Source organism: Sminthopsis crassicaudata, chromosome 3, assembly GCF_048593235.1.
Source record: "Sminthopsis crassicaudata isolate SCR6 chromosome 3, ASM4859323v1, whole genome shotgun sequence".
NCBI lineage: Eukaryota > Metazoa > Chordata > Mammalia > Dasyuromorphia > Dasyuridae > Sminthopsis > Sminthopsis crassicaudata.
The window spans coordinates 357,069,501-357,092,745 of record NC_133619.1 but is presented as its reverse complement, the minus strand read 5'-3'; the positions used below and the strand labels follow the sequence as shown (position 1 = coordinate 357,092,745).

At 31.5% G+C, this 23,245-nt stretch overlaps 1 protein-coding gene across 2 annotated transcripts in view; it reads left to right on the top strand.

The window, feature by feature from the left end:
- The window catches only part of CNTNAP5 (contactin associated protein family member 5), a 949,942-nt gene extending 927,208 nt beyond the window's left edge, over positions 1 to 22,734 (top strand). For both annotated transcript variants that reach the window (XM_074301761.1, XM_074301760.1), the window contains one exon: positions 22,543 to 22,734. In XM_074301761.1, coding sequence (XP_074157862.1) covers positions 22,543 to 22,719 — 177 coding nt within the window. In that variant the 3' untranslated portion in view covers positions 22,720 to 22,734. The remainder of the gene's footprint in view (positions 1 to 22,542) is intronic.
- Positions 22,735 to 23,245: the final 511 nt, after the last annotated feature.

The following is a 23,245-nucleotide window of genomic DNA, read 5'->3' as shown; positions in this document are numbered from 1 at the left end:
AGGAGCAGGATTAAAGCAAAGAGTCTGCAAGGATAGGAAAGATATATATATATATATATATATATATATATATATATATATATATATATATATATACATCTATGTAGTGTGTGTGTGTGTGTGTGTGTGTGTGTATATACATATGTAGATATAAATATATCCTTTCCTAATTATGGTCTGCTTGGGATTGGGAGGATAAAAGCAGGAAAAATAATACAATAAAACGTATGCACCATAAAACAAAATAATAATTTACTAGGAAGTAAAGATGGACATTCATGAATATAATTTCTTCTGATATATATATATGTATACATATATATATATATAATTTTGTTGTTATATATTTTGGTATTTGTTGTTATATATTTTGAATCCTCCATGATGTTTTTCTGATGGGCAGAATTTTTGTTTTCTTTTTATTTTGTATTCCTTTTTGTTTTTATTTTTTTGTTATTATGTTTCTTTAAATAAAATATTTTAAAAAATAAAATTTATACCAGTGGGTATGGTTTATTGACAGAGAATTACAATCCATTGTACAATCAGTACAGTCCCCTACAAACATCAAGATATCCTACAAAAGTCAACTTAAATTAGTTAAGTCAAAATCATCCAGAAGAATTTGTTTTCCATAAATGGTTCTTAGAAAAATAAGGCCAAACAATTTAGTCTATTTTGATTTTAATAAAAATTGCCATTGCCTCTACCTCAAAAAATCTTCCCTTTGAAGCTAAAATAGTGTAATCTTACTGGTTATATATATATATATATATATATATATATATATATATATATATACATATATATATATATATATATATATATATATATATATATACATATGTGTGTATATATAAGTGCAATCTTACTGGTTATATATGTGTATATATATATATATATATATATATATACATATGTATATATATATATACATATGTGTGTATATATAAGTGTATATATAAGTGCAATCTTACTGGTTATATATGTGTATATATATATATATATATATATATATATATATATATATATATATATATATATATATATATATAACCAGTAAGATTGCACTTATATATACACTTATATATACACACATATATAGAGAGAGAGAGAGAAAGAGAACTTGAACATTAAAAAACATCAATCAATTAAAATTAACTCAACTTAAGGTGGAAACATACAGAGCATGAAGTGGATTGATTATCGCTTATATTGACTGGACCTACAAGAAACAATGAAGAAAATCTTTATTAAAAGTTTTGCCATCTAATGGATCCAATTAATAACTATCAAAAAGAAGAAATATGCATTCAAAAGACTTGAAAAAAGTTTGTACCATAGAGAACAAAAACCTTAAGGCATAGGGATAAGATAATAAAATCTAGGGGGAATGCAGAAAATCAAATAAAGAATTGAGAAGATTTTCTAGGCAGGATGTTGAGAGACGTGAACTGGAAATCAGAGATAAACAAAGTAAAATATTATATATATTATTATATATAATGATATGTAATGATAAAATATGATAAATATAATGATAAAACTATAATATATATGATGATATAATGATAAATGATATAGTATCAGATATTTTTTTTTTTTTTTTTTTTTTTTTTTTTTTTTTTTTTTTTTTATGGAGAAAGAGGACAGATTTCAAACCCTGAGGACACTAAAAGCAGTTCATTTCCAGATGAAGCTCCAAAGGGTCCCCACTTCACAAGGCTCTTGGATGAATTCAAAAATGGATTTTGATAGAGTTAAAAGAAAAATGGGGAAAGGAAATGAGAACATGGCAAGAGACTATGAAAAAGTAAATGCAAAATTTATTTGAAGAAAACTTAAAAATAAACAGTGAAATGGAAAAAGCAAATAGCTCCTTGAAAAATAGGATTTGTGAAATGGAAAAAGAATTCCATCGAATAAAACAACTTATTTAAAAATTGAATTGACCAAATACAAAAGTTGCTTTAAAAAAAAGGTAACTGAAGAAAATAATTCATTAAAAATTAGAAGTGAACAAATGGAAATTAATGAGACAATGGGACATCAAGAATCAATCAAACAAACCAAAACAATTAAAAATTAGAAGAAAATGTATATACCTCATTGGAAAAACAACTGACCTGGAAAACAGATCTAGGAAAGATAATCTAAGGATTATTGGACTTCCTAAAAACTATGATGAAAAATTAAAAAAAAAGAGCCTAGACATTATCTTTCAGAAAGTCATCAAAGAAAACATCCCTGATGCCCTTGAACCAGAAGGTAAAATAGCCATTGAAAGAATTCAACAATCACCTCCAAAAAGAGACCCCCAAAATGAAAACTCCAAGGAATACCATAGCTAACTTTCAGAATTATCAGACCAAGGAAAAAATATTGCAAGCATCCAGAAGGAAACAACCCAAATACTAAAGAGCCACAATTAGGATTACACAAGATCTAGTAGCTTCCACCTTAAAGGATGGAAGGGCCTTGAATCTGATATCCCAGAAGGCAAAGGAACATAGATTGCAGCCAAGAATCAACTATTCAGCTAAAATAAGCATTATCTTTCAGTGAAGAGGATGGACATTCAATGATACAGGTAAATTTCATTTATTTCATTTTTTATATTTTTATATCTTTTTTAGTTTTCATTTTCAAGTTTTTCATTTTCAAAATATATGTATCGATAATTTTTCAACATTAAATCTTGCAAAATCTTATGTTCCAAAATTCCCCTATTTTCCCTCAAATTCTCCCCTAGACCACAAGTAATCCAATATATGTTAAACATGGTAAAATGTTCATTACAATAAATGCATATGTATTTATAATATTATCTTGCTGTACAAAAAAAATCAGATCAAAAAAGGAAAAAAAATAGAAAGAAAGTAAAATGTATGTAATCAACAAAAAAGAGTGAAAATGCTAGGTTGTCAGTTCCCACAGTCCTCTCTCTGGGTGTAGTTTGGTCTCCTCACCACAAGATCATTGGAAATGGCCTGAATCATCACATTGTTGAATAAGAGTCCCATCCATCAGAATTGATAATCATATAATCGTGTTGTTGTCATGTAAAATGATCTCCTGGTTTTGCACATTTCATTTAGCATCTGACATGTAAGTGTCTCTAGACCTCTCTGAAATCATCCTGCTGATAATTTCATATAGAAAAATAATGTTCTATAACATTCATATATCATAACTTATTCAGCCATTCTTCAACTAATGGGCTTTAGTTTCCAATTTCCTGCCTCTACAGGTCCTTTTCTCTCCCTTTAAGATCTCTTTGGGATATAAAATCCAGTAGAAACACTGCTGGATTAAAAAGTACACAGTTGGATAGCCTTTTGGACATAGTTCTAAATTGCTTACAAGAATGGTTGGATCACAACCATTCTGGAGAGCAATCTGGAATTATGCCCCAAAAGTTATCAAACTGTGCATACCCTTTGATCCAGCAGTGCTACTACTGGGCTTATATCCCAAGGAAATACTAAAGAAGGGAAAGGGACCTATATGTGCCGAAATTTTTGTGGCAGCCCTTTTTGTAGTGGCTAGAAACTGGAAAATGAATGGATGCCCATCAATTGGAGAATGATTGGGTAAATTATGGTATATGAATGTTATGGAATATTATTGTTCTGTAAGAAATGACTAACAGGATGAATACAGAGAAGCTTGGAGAGACTTACATCAACTGATGTTGAGTAAAATGAGAACTAGGAGATCATTATACACTTCAACAACAATAATATATGAGGATGTATTCTGATGGAAGTGGATATCTTCAACATAGAGAAAAGCTAATACAATTCCAATTGATCAGTGATGGACAGAATCAGCTACATCCAGAGAAGGAACACTAGGAAATGAGTGTAAACCATTAGCATTTTTTTGTTTTTCTCCCCAGGTTATTTTTACCTTCTGAATCCAATTCTTCCTTTACAACAACAACAACAAAATTTGGTTCTGCACACCTATATTGTACCTAGGATATACTATAACATATTTAATATGTATGGGAATGCCTGCCATCTAGGGGAGGGACTGGAGGGAAGGAGGGGAAAAATTTGGAACAGAAGGGAGAACAAGGGATAATGCTGTAAAAAATTACCTATGCATATGTACTGTCAAAAATGTTATAATTATAAAATTAATTTTTAAAAAGGAGTGGTTGGATCAGTTAACAATAACACCAACAATATATCAGTGTCCCAATTTTCCCACATCACCTCTAGCATTTGTCATTGTCTTTTCCTGTCATCTTAGCCAATCTGAGAGGTATGTAGTGGTACCTCAGAGTTGTTTTAATTTGCATTTGTCTGGTCCATAGTGATATAGAGCACATTTTCCTATGACTAGAAATGGCAGTTTCAAGTTCATCTGAAAATTGTGTGCTCATCTTCTTTGACCATTTATCATTTGGTGAATGGCTTGTATTCTTATAAATTTGAGTCAATTTTCTATATATTTTAGAAATGAGGCCTTTATCAGAACCCTTGAATGTAAATTTTTTCCAAGTTTATTGCTTCCCTTCTAACTTATCTGCATTGATTTTGTTTTTACAAAACTTTTAACTTAATATCAACAAAATTATTTATTTTGTGATCAATAATGAATTATACTTCTTATTTGGCTATTAATGTCATCCTCCTCCACACATCTAAGAGATAAACTATCTTTTATTCTTCTAATTTGCTTATAATATCACTCTGTATATCTAAATCATAAATAAATGTGACGATATCTTGGTATGTGGTGTTGTTTGGGTCAATGCCTAGTTTCTGCCACACTAGTTTTCAATTTTCCCAGCAGTTTTTCTCAGATAGTGAGTTCTTATTCCAAAATCTGGGGTCTTTGTGTTTGCCAAACACAAAATTGCTATATCCATGGACTATTTTGTACTGTAAATTTAACCTATTCCACTGATAGGCTATTCTTTCTTAGCCACTACCAAATGGGTTTGATGACTGCTGCTTTATAATGTAATTGAAATCTAGCATAGTCAGGCCACATCATTTGTATTTTTTTTTCATTAATTTCTTTGAAATTCTTGACCTTTTGTTGTTCCAGATGAACTTTGGTATTATTTTTTTCTATATCTGTAAAATAATTTCCTGGGAGTTTGATTGGTATGAAACTGAATAAATAGATTAATTTAGGTAGTGTTGTCATTTTTATATATTTTCTCAGCCCAACCAAAAGCACTTGATATTTTTCTAATTGATTAAATCTGACATAATTTGTGTTGAAAGTGTTTTATAGTTTTATTCATATAGTTCCTGACTTTGCCTTGGGAGATAGATTTCCAAATATTTTATATTAATGACAGTTATTTTAAATGAAATTTCTTTTTGTATCTCTTGGTGTAGGAGAGAGAATGAAAAGAAATATATAATAATCAAAATGTGGGAAAATGTTTCTATGATAAAGACTACATATCTCAACTGTACAGAGAAATGAGTCAAATCGATAGAAATTAGAGTAATTCCGCAACTGATATATGAACAAAGGATATTAAGAAGCAGTTTTCAGACAAAATAATCAAAGCAATCTATAGTTACATGAAAAAGTTAATCTAAATCATTATTAATTAGAAAAATATAAATTAAAACTACTTTTAAATACCATTATGTGGCGTACTTTGGGACCATCCCCAAATAGCTATAAAAGTATGCATACCCTTTTACCTAGCAATACTACTACTAAGAAATAAAGATATAAACTATAAAAAGGAAAATAACTATATATACAAAAATATTTATAGCAGGTCTTTCTTAAAGAATTGGAAATTGAAGTGTTATCTATCAGTTGGTGAGTAGCTGATCAAGTTATGGTATATTCTTATGATGAAATAGTATTGTGTTATTTTAAGTAATGATTAATAGAATGCTCTTAGAAAAAAATAAAATCTGGAAACACTTACATGAACTTTGTGATGCAAACTGAAATGAACAAATCAAGAGAACACTGTATAAAAATGTTATGACTTAAGTATTCTCAAAAATATAATGATCCAATAAAATATCTGAAAAATTTATGAGGAAAATGATATTCATATTCAGAGATAGAACTGATAGTGTCTGAATCCTGATTGAAACCTCTTTTTCTTTATTTTTCTTGTTCTTTTTCTCTCTGTTTTCTAACATAGACTAACATAGAAATGTATTTTGCATGACTGTATATATATGTATATATATACATATACATATATATATATATATATATATATATATATATATATATCAAATTGTTTGCCTTTTTCAAAGTCACAACAGAAGGAAAAATGTGATGCTGTTTGACAAAATATAAATCCATTGAACTAATTATGTTTACTGATCTTGCTAAATGTATGTCAATACACATTAAGGGTCAAAAGAAAATTGTTGATGTTTCTTTTTCTTTCTTTTTAATAGTAAAAATTCCTATTGAACTTTATGTTTCTGACTAGTTAATTTTAGTTCTCAACTCATACACAGGATAGAAATTACTGACAACTAAGTTTACTGCTAGATTTAGCATTGTAAAAGACCTTAGAAATAATCTGTTCATCCTTAGAGGTCATCACTATCTTTTTCATTGACAAGTGAGGGAATAATGGCCCAGGGAGGTTAAGCAAATTGCCCAGAGTCACAGAGTATTTAAAACAGCAAATCTGGGCTCAGTAACACATTACATTTTTCTATCTGTATTTCTCTTACTTCTTTAGTTTGTTTGTTTGTTTTTTTTTCTGATGATATACCTCAGCTATCTTGCAATCCTCTCTTTACCTTACTTTTCCCTTCCCTTTTCCTCTTTACCCTACTTACCTGTAACTATCACAGGACAGCTCCCATTCCCTAGTAATAGATTTCCAAAATTCAGCTATTCCCCAAATATCTCAGAATACCTTAAAATTAAGGTATCAAGTGTCATCCAGCAATTCTACCATGTCATTATTTTACTAAGAATATTTCTTCTGTTTGACAAAGAAAACTGTATAAATGAATGCTTATCTCATTTTGTCTTTAGCTGCTAGTTACTGAAGGGACATTTAATATCTATTTATACTTATTAAAACTCAGGTACCATTTTACTTATTTTCTTTGTAGTTTTCAGTTGTATTGGGCTAGTGAATACTTTTTAAAAAGAATATAAGTTAAAAATACTAAATAAACAAAAATAATGAAAACAAAAATAAGATAAATGTTTTCCATATTTTGGATAGAATATTCTTGTTAACAAAAGAATATTATATGCTATAAGAAATTGCCTATTTGTACATAACTATGTCTATTTTCAAATAGACCAATTCACTCTACATATGTCAGCAATTGTGGGCTTGAGTAAGCCCAGACTTAGGGGATGTCTATTCTAAATATGTAAAGATTTCCCCTAGAAGAATTGGTGGAGAAGACCAATTTATTTCACAAGTCATGAAGGTGGCTAAAGTAGATATTGTTGAGTACTTAGAGCTTGATCAGAAATTGAAGTTACCAAAGTCATCATTTCTTCATCTAGTTATCTAGACTTTTGTCATTTCATTGGGCTTCACAGATTCTGGAAGACAGTATGAGACTGATGACTTTGTGCAACTTGCCTCACTTGAATTTAATTCATGCTAAAATTATGACATTATTGGTCCTCTTTGAAAATAAGCAAAAATGAACAAAAACAAACAATAAAAATATCTTTCCAATTGAAAACTCACTTTCTTTACTCTGCTTTTCACTCTTGATCTTCCTAATTTTTTCATACGCACATTCTGTTTTAATTATTTTATTAGAAAGGACAGAGGAAACTTGACTTTTGAATAAATCTTCTAAGGGAGTATTGTAAAATATGGATATTTTGATGAATATAATTGACATCTTGATGCATTTCTCTCCAAAACCCACTCCATTATCACTGATGTACTACCATTTTCCCAATTACCCAGGACATGCTCAATTCCAAACTTTAAGCCTTCACATCCCATAAAAGGTCAAATCTTTTTATTTCTATCTTCATAGCATTTACTCTGACATTAGAATTGCACTATAATCTTGCATCTAAACTACTGTATTAGGCAGTCTCTAGCTTCTTTACATTCCATCCCATCCTCCATTCAGTTGTCAATTTTATCTTCCTAAAACAAAATTTGTTGATGCCATTCTCCTTCCCATTATGTAATAAGATTCAATAAGTTTGGCCCTTTATGAGCTGGCCCCTATCTGTCCTTCCAGTCTTCTTATATTTGTTTACTTTTCCCCTTTTTCTAATCTTTGATGCTATGAAACGGACCTCCTTATTTTTTTTCTCCAACACAACACACTATCTCTCAACACTGAGCATTTTCAATGGTTGATCCCTGTGCATGGAAGGCTGTTCTCCCTCTCCACCTCTTAGTTTCAAACAGTGGTGTCCATCAAGTCTCATTCAAAGATCTGTATTCTACAAAAAAGTATTTCTCAGTTCTTCTAATCTTGTTGTCTTCCCTCCAAGATTATCCTCTGCCACCCCATTGATTTTATTCCCCTTTCTTTGAATCTCTAGGGTTTATCACAGAGTCTCACACAGAGAAGACACATTACAATGTTAGTTGACTTATCAATGCAAATGGAAAGAGTTAATACATTTGTTAACCAATATGTCTCTTCTTGATTTTCTCTTTGCTATTATTTCTTAAATTTTTTATGAAATATCTTCTATATATATATATTTATAAATGTAGACAACTGCTCTTTAACAATTGATAGGTAATTTTCAAATAAGGACTTCATTGCACTTAATTCCAAACACAAATAGAAACTGAGAAGATCAAGACTGCAAAAAGAGTCTGTGATAATATATCATGTCCTTAGGAGGGAAGCGATCAATATAGGCTATAAATTTATTCATGAATAAAGTGACACAGGTATTTCTCTAAAAGAACTTAAAGTAAACTAGGACTGATATAGACAATGTTCATTGTTTTCCCAGATTCTACATACATTGTATACAGGAAGATAAAATCAGTTAATTTCTTATCCCTTCAAATATACAGTTACCACAATATCAGAGATCTGGACTTCTTAAGTCTAACTTAGTTTTCAATTTTCTAAGGACTAGGTTTTCAATGCACAATAAAAGAAAATATGTGATCAATCCAATCCCAGTCTATCAAAATCTAGATTAATTTGGCATCTTTTTGTTTGTTTGTTTGTTTCTGGAAATGTCTCTTGAATGAAAATCTGATTCTGAAAGTTTAAGGTGTCTAAATAATCCTATGACTTCAGAAAATAAATAGATTATCCATGCCATATATTGGTGGTGGTGGTGGTGGTGATGATGAATCACACCAAATTTTGAGGCAAAAGACGTGTATTAAAATTTTGGCTACATCAATTATTAATTAATTGATTGCAGGAAAAGTTGATTCAACTTTTTGAATTTCAGTATTTTAATGCATGAAATGAGAGCATTGGCTAAGAAGAGCTTTAAGTTTTCATTCAAATGTAAAATCCTCTGAGTAGCAGAGTTTAAGAATAAAGGCAGTTGAATTTGAAATTGGTTTAAGAATGCAATGATCTAGTTTCCATTTTTGGTTCTTCTAGAAACAGCATAAATTCAAGATGGGGATTTGGTAAGTCTGCAATTCACTAAATGTTAAGTAGTAACAATGTTATATTAAAAGGTCTTAGATTGACTCCATTCCAACTGAAGTAAAACCACTTTGAAATATTTTCTCAGGAGATATGAAAAAATAAAATGCCATGGGCATGTTAGTCCTTTTTAAAAGACTGGGACACTCTTTTGTTATGACCTATGCAGCAATAGAAAGTCCTCTATATGCTCAGTGCATAATAAATGATGGGTATGAGTTTGCAAGCCAAAATGTCACATGGGGCAACCAGCTAAGATTTTGAGAGATAAAAAGTTTGCATATAGATATTAAAGGACATTCATGATGTGTTAAATATCAGCAAAAAGTCAAAGTGGATTCTAGATTGTATAAAAAAATAACTTAAATGCCCCCAGGGGCAATGGTGACAATTTTTTTCCTTAAACACATAGTGAATTAATTTTTTCATTGATTAATATATTTATGTATTCACTACATGTTTATCAGGAGTCTAATATGTATGAAACATTGTAAGAAGTACTTTAGGAAACACATAAATAGCCAAAAGATTTTCTCTGCCAACAATAACAATTCTTTACACATAATTACATGTACTAGCTCATTTAACTCTTTAAATAGTTTTGCACATAAGTAGCACCTTAAAATCCCAAAATCTCATTGGGGAAATGAGGCTAAAATGTTAGATAATGATTGGCAAAATAAAAAATGTGAAAAAGAGAGAAAGCCAGAGAACCAAATATAGAGACATACACAGAGAGACAAAGAGATACAGAAAGAGGATTCTGAACAGAAGTTAGAGGGAAAAAAAAGAAAATAAGTTTACTCAAAAAAGAATAGGTAAATTTTAGAGAGAAAGAGAAGTAATCTGAGGGGCAGACCATCAATGAAGTTTAAACATGTGCCATTCTAGTCAAACTTCCTTAATACTCATTTAACATCGTAGAAACATATGGGCTTAGAGTTGGACAAAACAGATACAATGTCTTCATTCTCATATCCCTATCATTAAAAAAAAATAAAACAAAACAAAACAAAACAAAACAAAAAAAACAATTCTTAATCATAGTCTCCAATTGAAGGAGGAATTCAATAATAGCCCAGATAACAAACTTCACATATGCATAATTTGTATATTAAGAAGTTCTTTTTTTATTACCCTGATCTAATATCCTGTCTCCTTGTAACATATATCCTGTGTTATTTAGTTTTGTCCAGGCAACAAATTAGGGACTTAATTTTCTCAGACTTATGATTAATCAGCCTTGTAACATAGTGTTCCTTGGAGCAAGGAAAATCTGATTTCACATTCTGCCTCGTATATTTATTAGCAACATATATTTGGATAGATCATTTAACTTTACTCAGCCTCAATTTCTTCATCTTAAAAAAAAAGGTTGTTAAAAGGACTGAATAATATTCTTATAGATAATGGAGAATGTAAAACCTCATAAGATGAATGAAAAGTATGAGATTACAATTGCAGATAATCAATAAATTGAGATCATTAGTTCTTTTGAAAACCTAAGACCTTATATGGAGGCAATTTGAATATTTAAATATTTTTTGGTGAAGGAATTGCACTAGTAATAAAGATCAACTCTGGCTAGTAATTAATGATAGAATCAATATTGTAATGTGATGTGGGTTTTATTTAATAAGGAACTGGTAGACATATCAGTACTCTTGGAAGAAGAGATTCATTTCTGGATAGATTAATCTTGTCTCTAGTAATCTCTACCAGTTCTACCACAGTAAAACAATGGGACAGAATTCAGAGATAAGATATTCTTTACCCTTTAATCAAAAATAAGTTCTCCCATTTGGGTGGTATCATTCATATTACATCAGAGAATAGGTATCTCTTATTCAAATCTTTTATTCCTATTCAGTACTCATTCATTTTAGAAGATGTTCACAATATGAAGTGTAATTTTAAACTTTGGTAGCATAGATTTGATGAAATAAAAACAATGAAATAAAAAAATGCATTGAAGAAAATAACTTCTTTAAAGTAGAATTGGCCAAATAGAAAAGGAAGTTTCAAAAAAAAAAAAAAGCTAACTGAAGAAAATGATTCATTAAAAATTAGGTTTAGACAAGTGGGGGTAATAACTCAAAAAACATCAAGAATCAGTAAAACAAAATGAAAAAAAAAGAAAAAGAAAGAAAATATAAAATACCTTGCTGGGAAAAAAAAAAACAAACAAACAAGAACCAGCCTTGAAAATAGATCTTGGAGAAATAATTTAAGAATTATTGTACTAGTTGAAAGCTAGGTTCAAAAAAAGAACCTAGGCAATATATTTCCAGAAATTAAGTAAAACTGCATTCAAACAATTAATAGATCATCTCCTGAAAGGAACCCCAAAAGGAAAACTTCAAGGAATATTTTAACTAAATTCTAGAATTACCAGATCAATGTTAAGCAGACAGAAAGAAACAACTCAAATATTGAGAGGCCACAGTCATGATTACCTTGTATTAAACAGCTTCTGTATTAAAGAATTGGAAGGCCTGGAATATATTTGGGAAGACAAAAGAGCTTGCACTATAACCAAGAATTAACTATCTGACAACACGGAACATAACCTTCCCAAGGACTTCTAATTATTTCTTATGAAAAGGCCAAAGCTAAAAAAAAAATCAATCTTAAAGAGAAGCAAAACAAATGCAAACAGGAAAGGAAAAATACATATTATTTAGAGGTTAAATTGTTTGCATTTTTACATGGGAAGAGGATATTCTTAACTCTTGAGAACTGTATTTTGTTTTAAGGATCACAAAAGCTATTTTTAAATTTTATTTAATTTAATTTTTTATAAAAGCTTTTTATTTTCAAAACATGTACATGGATAATTTTTCAACACTGAATGTTGCAAAACCTTGTGTTCCAAATTTGTCCCCCTTACCTCCACCTCCTTCTCAGATGGCAAGTAATTCAATATGTTAAACATATGCAATTCTTCTATACATATTTCTATAATCATCATGCTGCACAAGAAAAATCAGATCAAAAAGGAAAAAAAAATTAGAAAAAAAAATGAAATAAACAAAAAAGAGTGAAAATACCATGTTGTGATCCACACTCTGTTCCCACATCCTTTATGAATGTAGATGACTCTCTTTATCATGAGACCATTGGAACAAATGTGAATCATTTCATTGTTGAAAACAGCCACATCCATCAAAAATAGATCATTGTATAATCTTATTGCCATGTACAATGATCTCCTAATTCTGTTCACTTCACTTAGCATCAATTCATGTAAGTCTCTCCAGGCCTCTCTAAAATCATCCTGCTGATTGTTTCTTATACAACAATAATATTCCATAACATTTATATACCATAACTTATGCATCTTCTCTCTCTCTGTGTGTGTGTGTGTGTGTGTGTGTATTATTTATATTTTTATTTATCTCTTTGGGATACAAGCCCAGTCAAGATACTGCTGGGTCAAAGGGTATACACAGTTTGATAGCCTTTTGGGCATATTTCCAAATTGCTCTTCAGAATGGTTGAATCAGAGAATGAGTATATATAGACAGAAGGTGTGAATGACTTTGAAGTGATGATATAAAAAAGAAATTAGAGGATATAAAAAAAACAATGTACTGGGAAAAGAAGAAAGAGGAGGTAAAATGAGATATTTCAAAACATGAAGAGGCAAAAAAGCCCTATCATAGTAAAAGGAAAGAAGGGAGAGAGATAAGCATTGTTTTAAACCTTAATCTCATTGGATTTGGGTTAAAGAGGGAATAACATACATACACAATTTATTGGGTATAGTCATTAATCTTACCCTACAAGCAAATAGGAAGGAAGAGGCAGAAAATAAGAGGAAAGAAAGGTTTATAGAAGGAAGAGCAGAAGTAGAAGCAAAAGTGGGAAAGAAAATGGAAGGAAATGAGAGAAAGGAGGACAGATTGAGGGAAGTGGGGGTTAGAAAAAAAACACTGGTGAGGATGGAAAAGGATAAATGAAAAGTATCAATGGGGGAAAATTGGATGAAAGGAAATATATAACTAATAATTATAACTTTAAATCTGAATGAGATAAACTCTCCCATAAAATAGAAGAAGAGAATGGAGTGTATTAAAAACCAGAATCCTACAATATGTTGTTTAAAAAAAATAGAGAGAGACCCACAGAAGAAAGGGAAAAGGCTACTTCAACTGAAGAAAAAAATTTAGAGATAGTTATCCTGAAAAAAAAAGCAAATGTAAAAATAGACCTAATTAAAAGAAATAAAAAATAAAACTACAGCTTGATAAAGGATTCCACACATAAGAATAACATATATGCACCAAGTATATAGCAGGAAGATCCTTAGAGGAGAACTAAGTGAGTTATTTAAGAAATACAGAATAAAACTGCATTAGTGGGGAATTTCAGAATTACATAAATCTATCAACAAAATAAATAAAAAAGAAACTGAGGAAGTGAATAGAATTTTAGAAAAGTTAGATATGATAGACCTCTGGGGAAAAATGAATGGAGATAGTAAGGAATACATCTTTTTCTTAGTAGTATATGATAACTATACAAAAATTGAGCATATAATAGGGCATAACATTTCACAATCACATGCAGAAAGGCAGAAATATTAAATCTATCTATCTAGAGAAAGAGGAGATCAATGAATTGGACATGAAACAAAAAAGCTAGGAAAGAAATTATTTTAAAAAACATACAACTATTTTAATACCCAAACTAGAAATTCTTAAAAAAAAACATGGAGATATTAATAAAATAGAAAAGAAACTATTGAATTAATATAAAATATATCTAAGAGTTATACTTAAAATGATCAAATAAATAAATCTTTGATTAATTTAAAGAAAACCAAATTACAGGTATCAATAATGAAAGGGTGAACTTATCACCAATAAAGAGAAAATTTAAAAGTAAGTAGGAGGTATTTTCTGAATTATGTGCCAATAAATCTGCCAGTGTAATTGGAATGGAGAAATATTTACAAAAGAACATAAAATGCTCAGGATTAATAAAAAAGAGAAAATAAAGTATTTCAATAATCTCATTTTAGAAAAATAATTTGAACAAGCCTTCAATTAACTCCCTAAGAAAAATATCTTTAGGGCCAGATGGATTTAGTAGTGAATTCTACCAAACATTTAAAAAATAATTAATTCCAATGCCATATAAACCATTTGGAGAAATAGCAAAGAAACAGTCCTACAAATTCCTTTTATAACATGCACATAATTTTGATACTTAAACTAGGAAGAGCCAAAACACAGTAAGAAAATTATAGACCAATTTCCCTAATGAATATTAATGCAAAATTTTAAAATAAAATATTAGCAAAGAGATTACAATTGATCAGCAGGATTATATATTATGACCAAGTGGAATTTATACCAGCAATGCTGGGCTGGTTCAATATCAGGAAACTGTCAAAATAATTGACTTCATCAATAGTAAAACTAACAAAAATTATATGATTATCTCAATAAATGCAAATTTTTTTTTGACAAAATACAGTACTCATTCCTAATAAAAATACTAGAGAACATAGAAAAAATAGGGTTTTTCTGTAAAATAAGTACTGTATATCCAAAATCATTAGCATGATTTTGTATGGGTGTGAGCTAGAAACATTCCTAATAAGATTGTGGGTGAAAAAAGTATGCCCTTTATAACCGCTATTATAATCAATATTGTACTAGAAAGATTAGCTTCAAAAATAAAAGAAAACATTGAAGGAATTAGAGTAGCCATTTAGGAAATAAAATTACCATTCTTTGAAGATGATATTGTGGCATGCTTAGAGAATTCTACAGATTCAACTACAGGCTACATGAAGCAATTAACAATTTTTGCATAGTTTCAAGATGTAAAATAAACACATAAATCATAAGCATTTCTCTATTTCAATAACAGAGCCCAGTAGCAAGAGATAGGAAGAAAAAATTCCATTTAAAATAACTGTAGATAATATAAAATATTTGGGATTCTACCAGCCAAAATAAATGCTAGAAACTGTATGAACACAATTACAAAACACTTTTTAAACAAATCAAATTAAATCCAAACAATTGGAAAAATATCAAGCACTCATAGATAGGCCGAGCTAAAACAACAAATATAACAATTCTACTTAAATTAATCTAGTTATTCATTGCCATACCAATCAAACTACCAATGAATTGCTTTATAGAGCTTGAAAATTAAAAAAAAATTCACCTGGAAGAATAAAAGATCAAGAACTTTCAGGGAATTATTTTTTTAAAAAAATGCAAAGGAATATAACCCAGTTATAGCAGACAAAACTATATTACAAAGCAACACTCATGAAAACCACTTGACCCTGCTATGGGCCAGAACTCTACTTCAAACAAGGATTCTTACAAGGGTGCTAATTCAATGGAATTGATAAAGACGATGGTTATCTAGTTTAGAATGCTCATTAATAGTTCTCTAGTTCAGTACATGTACTTAATACTTAATATGGTTCTACAAGATTCACACTTATGATGTAACTATAAGACAGCATATAAGGTAGGACAAACTCAGCCAGAGTCAGAGCCAGAGATCTTGTTGTGGTGGCTGGAGACTGAAGCACAAGCCCTGGGATTCAGAGAGATTTACTTACTTCATCTCACACCACGTAGTGGCAGGCTCTCCTCCATTTCTCCACTGAGACCAAAACCTCATGCAACAAGGGCTTCCACTGGGCCTCAGAATGTAAATTGACCCAGGGAAATGAAAGGTAGGGCCCATCTCCAAGATATCAAACGAAAAACAGGTGTGGCATTATGGCAGCCAAATTTATACCCAGAGAGTCTTTAGAAGTTCAAGACTCTGATGTGATCAATCAGCAGAGAAGCAATCAGATGGGAGAAAAGGATTTCATTGGAGAATAGAGGCTTTTTAACCCAAGAGAAGGGCAGTAGCCAGTGAAAGCAGCACCAATGTGATTGCCGGGTGATGAGGAAAGATCTAGAAAGTGGTGAATAGAAGGGACCAGATAGGTTAACTGCTTGGAAGAAAGGGTTTGCTTGTGTCTCTACAGCTGGGGAAGGAATCAGATGGGTGCCAATGAGCCATATTTGCCTTGTCCATCAGAGAGAGACAAAAACAGAGAAAAATCCCAAAGCAAAGGAGAAAACCTAAGAAACATCTGATACTGAAAGAGCATGGCTGATAATGAGACTGTTACAGAACTTCAAAATCTATGGGAATCATTGGATTCTTTGAGACATGATAAGACTGATACGGACTTCAAAATCTACAGTAATCATTGGATTCCCTTACACATGATGAGACTATTACAGGACTTCAGAACTTTGCAGGAATCATTGGATTCCCTGACACATGAAGTGATGGACAACAGATTGTTTCTGGACTATTTCTAGGATTTATGGATGGGTACAATGCCTCATGTTGATTCATGTTGTTTGTTAAGTCACTACTAGCATGTGCTATACTACTATGTGCTTGTGTAATATGGATTTATGTATACCTATTTCAAGTGAGACCCTTCAGAAACCTGCTAATCTGGCTCTGAGTCCAAGGGCTTGTGCTTCAACCTCCAGCCACCACAAAGGTGAAAAATGGAATGAATCTCTCTGCTTGGCTCTGAGAGCTTGAGTTCCTGCCTCCAATCCTCTTGTCTTCTCTGGCTCTGACTCTGGATGAGTTCGTCCCAGCTTATATGCTCTCTTATAATTACATCATAAGTGTGAATCTTGTAGAACTAAATTAAATACTAAGTAAATGTACTGAACTAGAGAACTATTAAACACCATGCTAAACTAGATAACCATTTGTCTTTATCAATTCCACTGAGTTAGCACCTTGTAAGAATCCTTGTTTTAAGTACAGAGTTCTGGTCCATAACAATACTGGATAACAAATAAAATAACAGATCAGTGGAATAACTTAGATACATACCATATTTAACGACTATAATAATCTAGTGTTTGATAAACCCAAAGACTCCAGCTTCTGGGATAAGAGTTCAGTATATGACAAAAATTGCTAGGAAAACATTGTGGAAGAAAGTAGATAGTGAACAACATCTAACTCTATACCAAGGTAATGTCAAAATGAATACATGATTTAAACATAAAGTGTGATAAGCAAATTAGGAGAATAAGGTATAGTCTGCCTCTTAGATCTGTAGAGAAGGGAGAAATTTATAGTTAAAGAAGAACTAGAGAACATTATGAAATGGAAAAAGATAGCTAATTTTAATTACACAAAAGTAAAAAAAAAAAGATTTTGCATAAACAAAACCAAAACAGCCCAGATTAGAAAAAAGAAAAGCAGAAGAATGGGAGTTTTTTAGGGGGATTTACAGCCAGTGTTTCTGATAAAGTTCTCATTTCTAAAACAAAGAATTGACTCAAATTTATAAGAATATAAGCCATCCCCAATTGATAAATGTCAAAGGACATGAACAGAAATTTTTAGTTTATAGACATATGAAAAAAATGCTCTAAATCACTTATGATTAAATAAATGCAAATTAAAACATCTCTGAGGTGCCATCTCACACTTACCAGATTGGCTTAGGTGACAGGAAATAATAATGATAAATGTTGGAGGAGATGTGCAAAATATGAGCCACTAATGCATTATTGGTGGAGTTGTGAACTAAGCCAGCCATTCTGAAGAGAAGTTTGGAAGTCTGCTGAAAAGACTATAAAGCTGTGTATAACCTTTCATCCAGCAGTTCCACTACTGGATCTCTTTACCAAAGTGATCATAAAAGAGGAAAAAGGACTCAGTCAAAATGTTTCTAATGGCAAGTAATTGGAAATTGGTGCTAATCAATTGAGAATAGCTAAATATGTTATGGCATATGAATGTAATGGAATATGATCTTTCTATAAAAATGAAAATCAAGCTACTTTCAGAAAAGCCTAAAAAACTTACATGAACTAATGCTGAGTGGATTTAGCAGAATCAGAAGAACACTGTACCCAATAAAAGGAACATTGTGTGATAATCAACTATGAAAGACATCTCTTCTCGATAATATAGTGATCTAAGTGAATTCCAATATAATTGGGATGGAAAATGCCATTCTTATATAGAAAACTATTGAGGCTGAATGAGGCTCAAAGCATGATATTTTAATTTTTTTTTCTTTTTCTTAACGTTTTTCCCTGTTGTTTTGATTTTGTTTCACAATATGATTAACATGAAAGTTTGTTTAAAATGATAGTACAAACTTAAGATATAAGATATCTATATATATCAGATTACTTGCTTTCTTTGGGAGGGGGAAGGAAGGAAGGAAGGGAGAAAAAAGTTGGAATTTAAAATCTTAGAAAGTGGAAGTTGAAAATTATCTGTACATGTTATTAGAAAAAATACAATTTGGTAAAAAAAAAACACAGTTGGAGAAAACTAAATATTAAATAATTTTTATATGTCAAAAAAAGAGGGTTTCCATCTAGGATTATGTTAGTAAACAATCAGATCTTGTTCAACATGCATTTATTTTTAATATGCAATATTAATATTTATCCATTACTTTGTCCTCTAGACAATGAAAAGAAAAATAATTCAAACTATTTTGTTGTATTTACCAAGTGCAGATGCTTACACCAAAATTTTACAATTTGACTCGATTATATACCTGTCAGTGTATTACTGGATCCCACCCTAGGACATTACCTTGTCCCTAAAATATCTTTTTAAAAAGACCAAATTGTAATAATTTGTTAAATATAAATATATATACATATATATATATGTGTGTATATATATATATGTATATATATATATATATATATATGTATATATGTATAATTGTTAACCTGACTGCTGCTGTAGCTAATTTAACCCCACTAATTTTTTTCATTAGTTTTCCCTTAAAAGCATTTGTTTTCTTCTTTTGTCATTGTGATTTTACTGACTATCCAGAAATTCAGAAGTATATAATAGATTGAAATAGTAATATTTGTTAAGTGTTTTGCTAATTTTACAGCACTATGTAATTGTTGCTGTGCTTTTGATGAGAAGAGATCTCATTTTTTTAGGAATAAATTGCCATAGAATAACAAAAAATTTATTATTGAAAACATATTATTCCTTATGCCATAGTCAATGTTCAAACTAAAACAAATTCACTATTCTAAAACCAAGAATGCATACCAAGTCATACCATGGATTGCACATTCATTTCATTCTATGTTCTGCATTCACTTTTAGATATAGTGATCATTATTTAATGATCACTTAAAAAGTCCTTGAAAAGAGTTGGGGAAATGGTGCTTTCTTCCCTTCACTGTATTTGTTACAATCATTTTCAGCACAGCAGTATTGTCTCTAGGGGAAGCTATGTGGTCCCATGGAAAAAGAGAAATATATATTTATTACACATGTCCACTAACTACTTAAAGTGATTTGGGCAAGTCACTTCATTTCTCAATTTCTTTATTAAGAAAGCGAGAAAACTGTCCTAGAAGAATTCTGAAGTCATGTTCATCTCTAAATTCATAATCCTTAAGGGGCAGAGTTTTCATTTTTTAAAATTGTCTTCCCAAATTACTGACTATTTAAAACCAGTAAGGAATAAAAAAAAGTCAGCTTCCCTATTGATAAAGACTTTCAGCAAATGTCTTAAAAGATTGAGATTTCCCATCTCTTGTGTGCATGTCTGTGTTTAATGATAATAACTTAATTTCATTATTTTACTTGGCTTGATGACATGTAATATATTCTTTTTTAAATTTTTTTATTTTCAAAACATATGCACAAATAATTTTTTCAACATCTACATACCCCTGCATGTCTTGTGTTTCAAACTTTTCCATCTTTCCCCTAATTTCCTCCCTTAGATGGCAAGCAATCCAATATTTGTTAAACATGTTAAAATACATGTTAAATCCAATGTGTAAACAAAGTTATATAATTCTCTTGCTGCATGAGAAAAATCAGATAAAAAAGGAAAGTAAATGAGTAAGAAAAGAGAATGCAAGAGAGCAACAGCAGAAAGAGTGAAAATGCTATTTTGTGGTCCACCCTCAGTTCCCACAATCTACTTTCTGGAAGTAGATGGCTCTCTTCATAACAAAATCATTGGAACTGGTTTCAATCATCATATTGTTGAAGAGAGCCATCCATCAGAATTGATCATTGTAGAGTCTTGTTGTTGTCATACACAATGATCTCCTGGTCCAGCTCCACTCAGCATCAGTTCATGTAGGTCTCTCCAGGCCTTTCTGAAATCATCCTGCTGGTCATTTCTTACAGAACAATAATATTAGGGAGGTGGAGCCAAGATGGTGGAAAAGGACAGGCAGCGATAGAACTAGAGGCTAGCATATTTAATAGGGGGGAGTGGCCTCAGAGGTTGGAAAATCTACAGAAATGACTCTGCCATAGGCTGATTGCTTTGCTCTGCTTGGAAAACAGCAGAACAGCAGAGAAATTAAAGCCAAAGGTAGAGGGTACTCTAAAAAAATGCCAGAACCTAACAGGACCTGTCACATCCACCCAAAACAGGAAGTAACTCAGAAAAGACCACAACAGAGTTCTGCAGTTGCATTCTATAGCTTGAGTGTGGCAACCACAAATCTGCACAGCAGGGGGAGCAGCCCACGGCAGCCTCTAATCTGCATAGTGGGGGGCTGGGCCTGAGGCAATAGAACTTCTGCAGAAATATTTCCCATGTGGAGGGGCTATTGGCTGGTCAGCTGCTAATACCCAAGGCTCCAGGGTGGGGTTTGGCTTGGGCAGCAACACTTTCACTGCCCAGTTTCTAGCCCCAGGGCAGTCACTAATCAACACAGTGGGGTTCTTCACTGGGCACTTCTGCAGCTCACTTGGGGGGGGGGGACTTTTTCCTAGAGCACTACCATGTCTGGCCCATTTGCAGGACAGCCACTGTCCATATATTTATCCTTGTTCTACAGAGGAAGCTGGTAACCTCCTGGCCCTGAAAGGGGATCCTACAGGCTTTAAAAAAATGACTTAAAAAATCAAAAGGACAATGGATAGCTTCTATACAGAAAGAGAGCAGGTCTTCAACTGCAAGTAGAGTAATAGCAGACAGTCTCCAACAATACCACAAAGGGGAATGTTACCTGGCTCCCATCACATAACTCTCTCCATGAAGAGAATATTAGCAAATTTAAAAGAAAGCTAGGAGAAAAATGGGGAAAGGAAAGAGAAGCTATGCAAGAGAGTAACAACCTCCTGCCATGTGAATTTGAAAAGATAAAGAAATCTGAGGAAAGTAGGATTTGTGAATTGGAAAAAGAAAATAACTCACTAAAAAAAAAAAAAAAAAAAAAGTGAAACGGAAAAAAATTCCATAGAGCAAAACAACTCATTTAAAAACTCCATTGTACATATACAAAAAAAAGTAAAAAGAGCTAATGAAGAAAATAACTCATTAAAAATCAGAACTGAACAAATAGAAATGAATGATTTGTTGAGACACCAAGAATCAATCAAGCAAAATAAAAAAAATAAAAAAATAATGAAAAATTAGAAAGAAACATTAAATATCTTCTTGGAAAAACAACATACATGGAAAATAGATCTAGGAGAGATAATCTGAGGATTATTGGACTTCCTGAAAATTATGATGAAAAAGAGAGCCTAGATACTATTTTATAGGAAATCATCAAAGAGAACTGCCCAGAGGAAATAGAACCAGAAGGTAAAATAGGTGTTGAAAGAATTCACTGAACACTTTCTGAAAAAGATTCTAAAAAAAAAAAAAAGAAAGAAAGAATGAAAGAAAGAAAACTTTACAGAATATTGTGGCCAAGCTTCAGAACTATCAGACTAGGGGAAAAATATTGCAAGCAGCTAAGGAAAAAAAAAAGTCAAATACCGAGGTGTAACAATAAGGGTCACTCAAGATCTAGCTGGCTCTATATTGAAGGATCAAAGGGCGTGGAATCTGATATTCTGAAAGGCAAAAGAACTTGGAATGCAGGAAAGAATAAACTACCCAGCTAAGCTGAGCATTTTCTTCCAGGAAAGAAGATGGACATTTAATGAAACACAAGAATTCCATTTGTTTCTGAGGAAAAAACCAGAAGAAAAAAAATTGATCTTCAACCATAGGACTCAAGAGGAGCAGAAAAAGGTAAAAGGAACTCTTGAGAACTGTATTTCTGTTGTGGGTATATATAAGACCACATGTATAATTTGATTTTACTGATATAACATAAAAAAGGGAAGTAGAAATGGAAAGGGGATAGTGTCACAAAAAGGGAAAAGGGAAACAAAAAGAGGGAAACTACATCCCACGAAGAGGCAAAGAAAAATTATCATATCTGAGGGAACTTAAAGAGGGAGAGGAACATTGTGTGAATCTTAGGTGGCTCAAAGAGAAGATAATTAACATATTTGTTTTACAAAGAATTCTCTCTCACCTCATTAAAAATTGGAGAGGAAAAGGGAAAAGGAAAAGAAAGGGAAGGGTACAAGAAAGGGGAAGGGATTTAAATGGAGGGAGGGAGGGAAGCTAAAAAGAGAGATGCAACTGGGGCCCATAAGTTTAATATTGGGAAAGGAGGCAATGGGGGGGGGGGGGACAAGACAAAACAAAGCATAATCTGGGGATAATAAGATGGCAGGAAATACAGAATTAGTAATTTTAACCATAAATGTGAAAGGCATGAACTCTCCCATTAAGCAGAGATGGATAGCAGACTGGATCAAAAGTCAGAACCCTA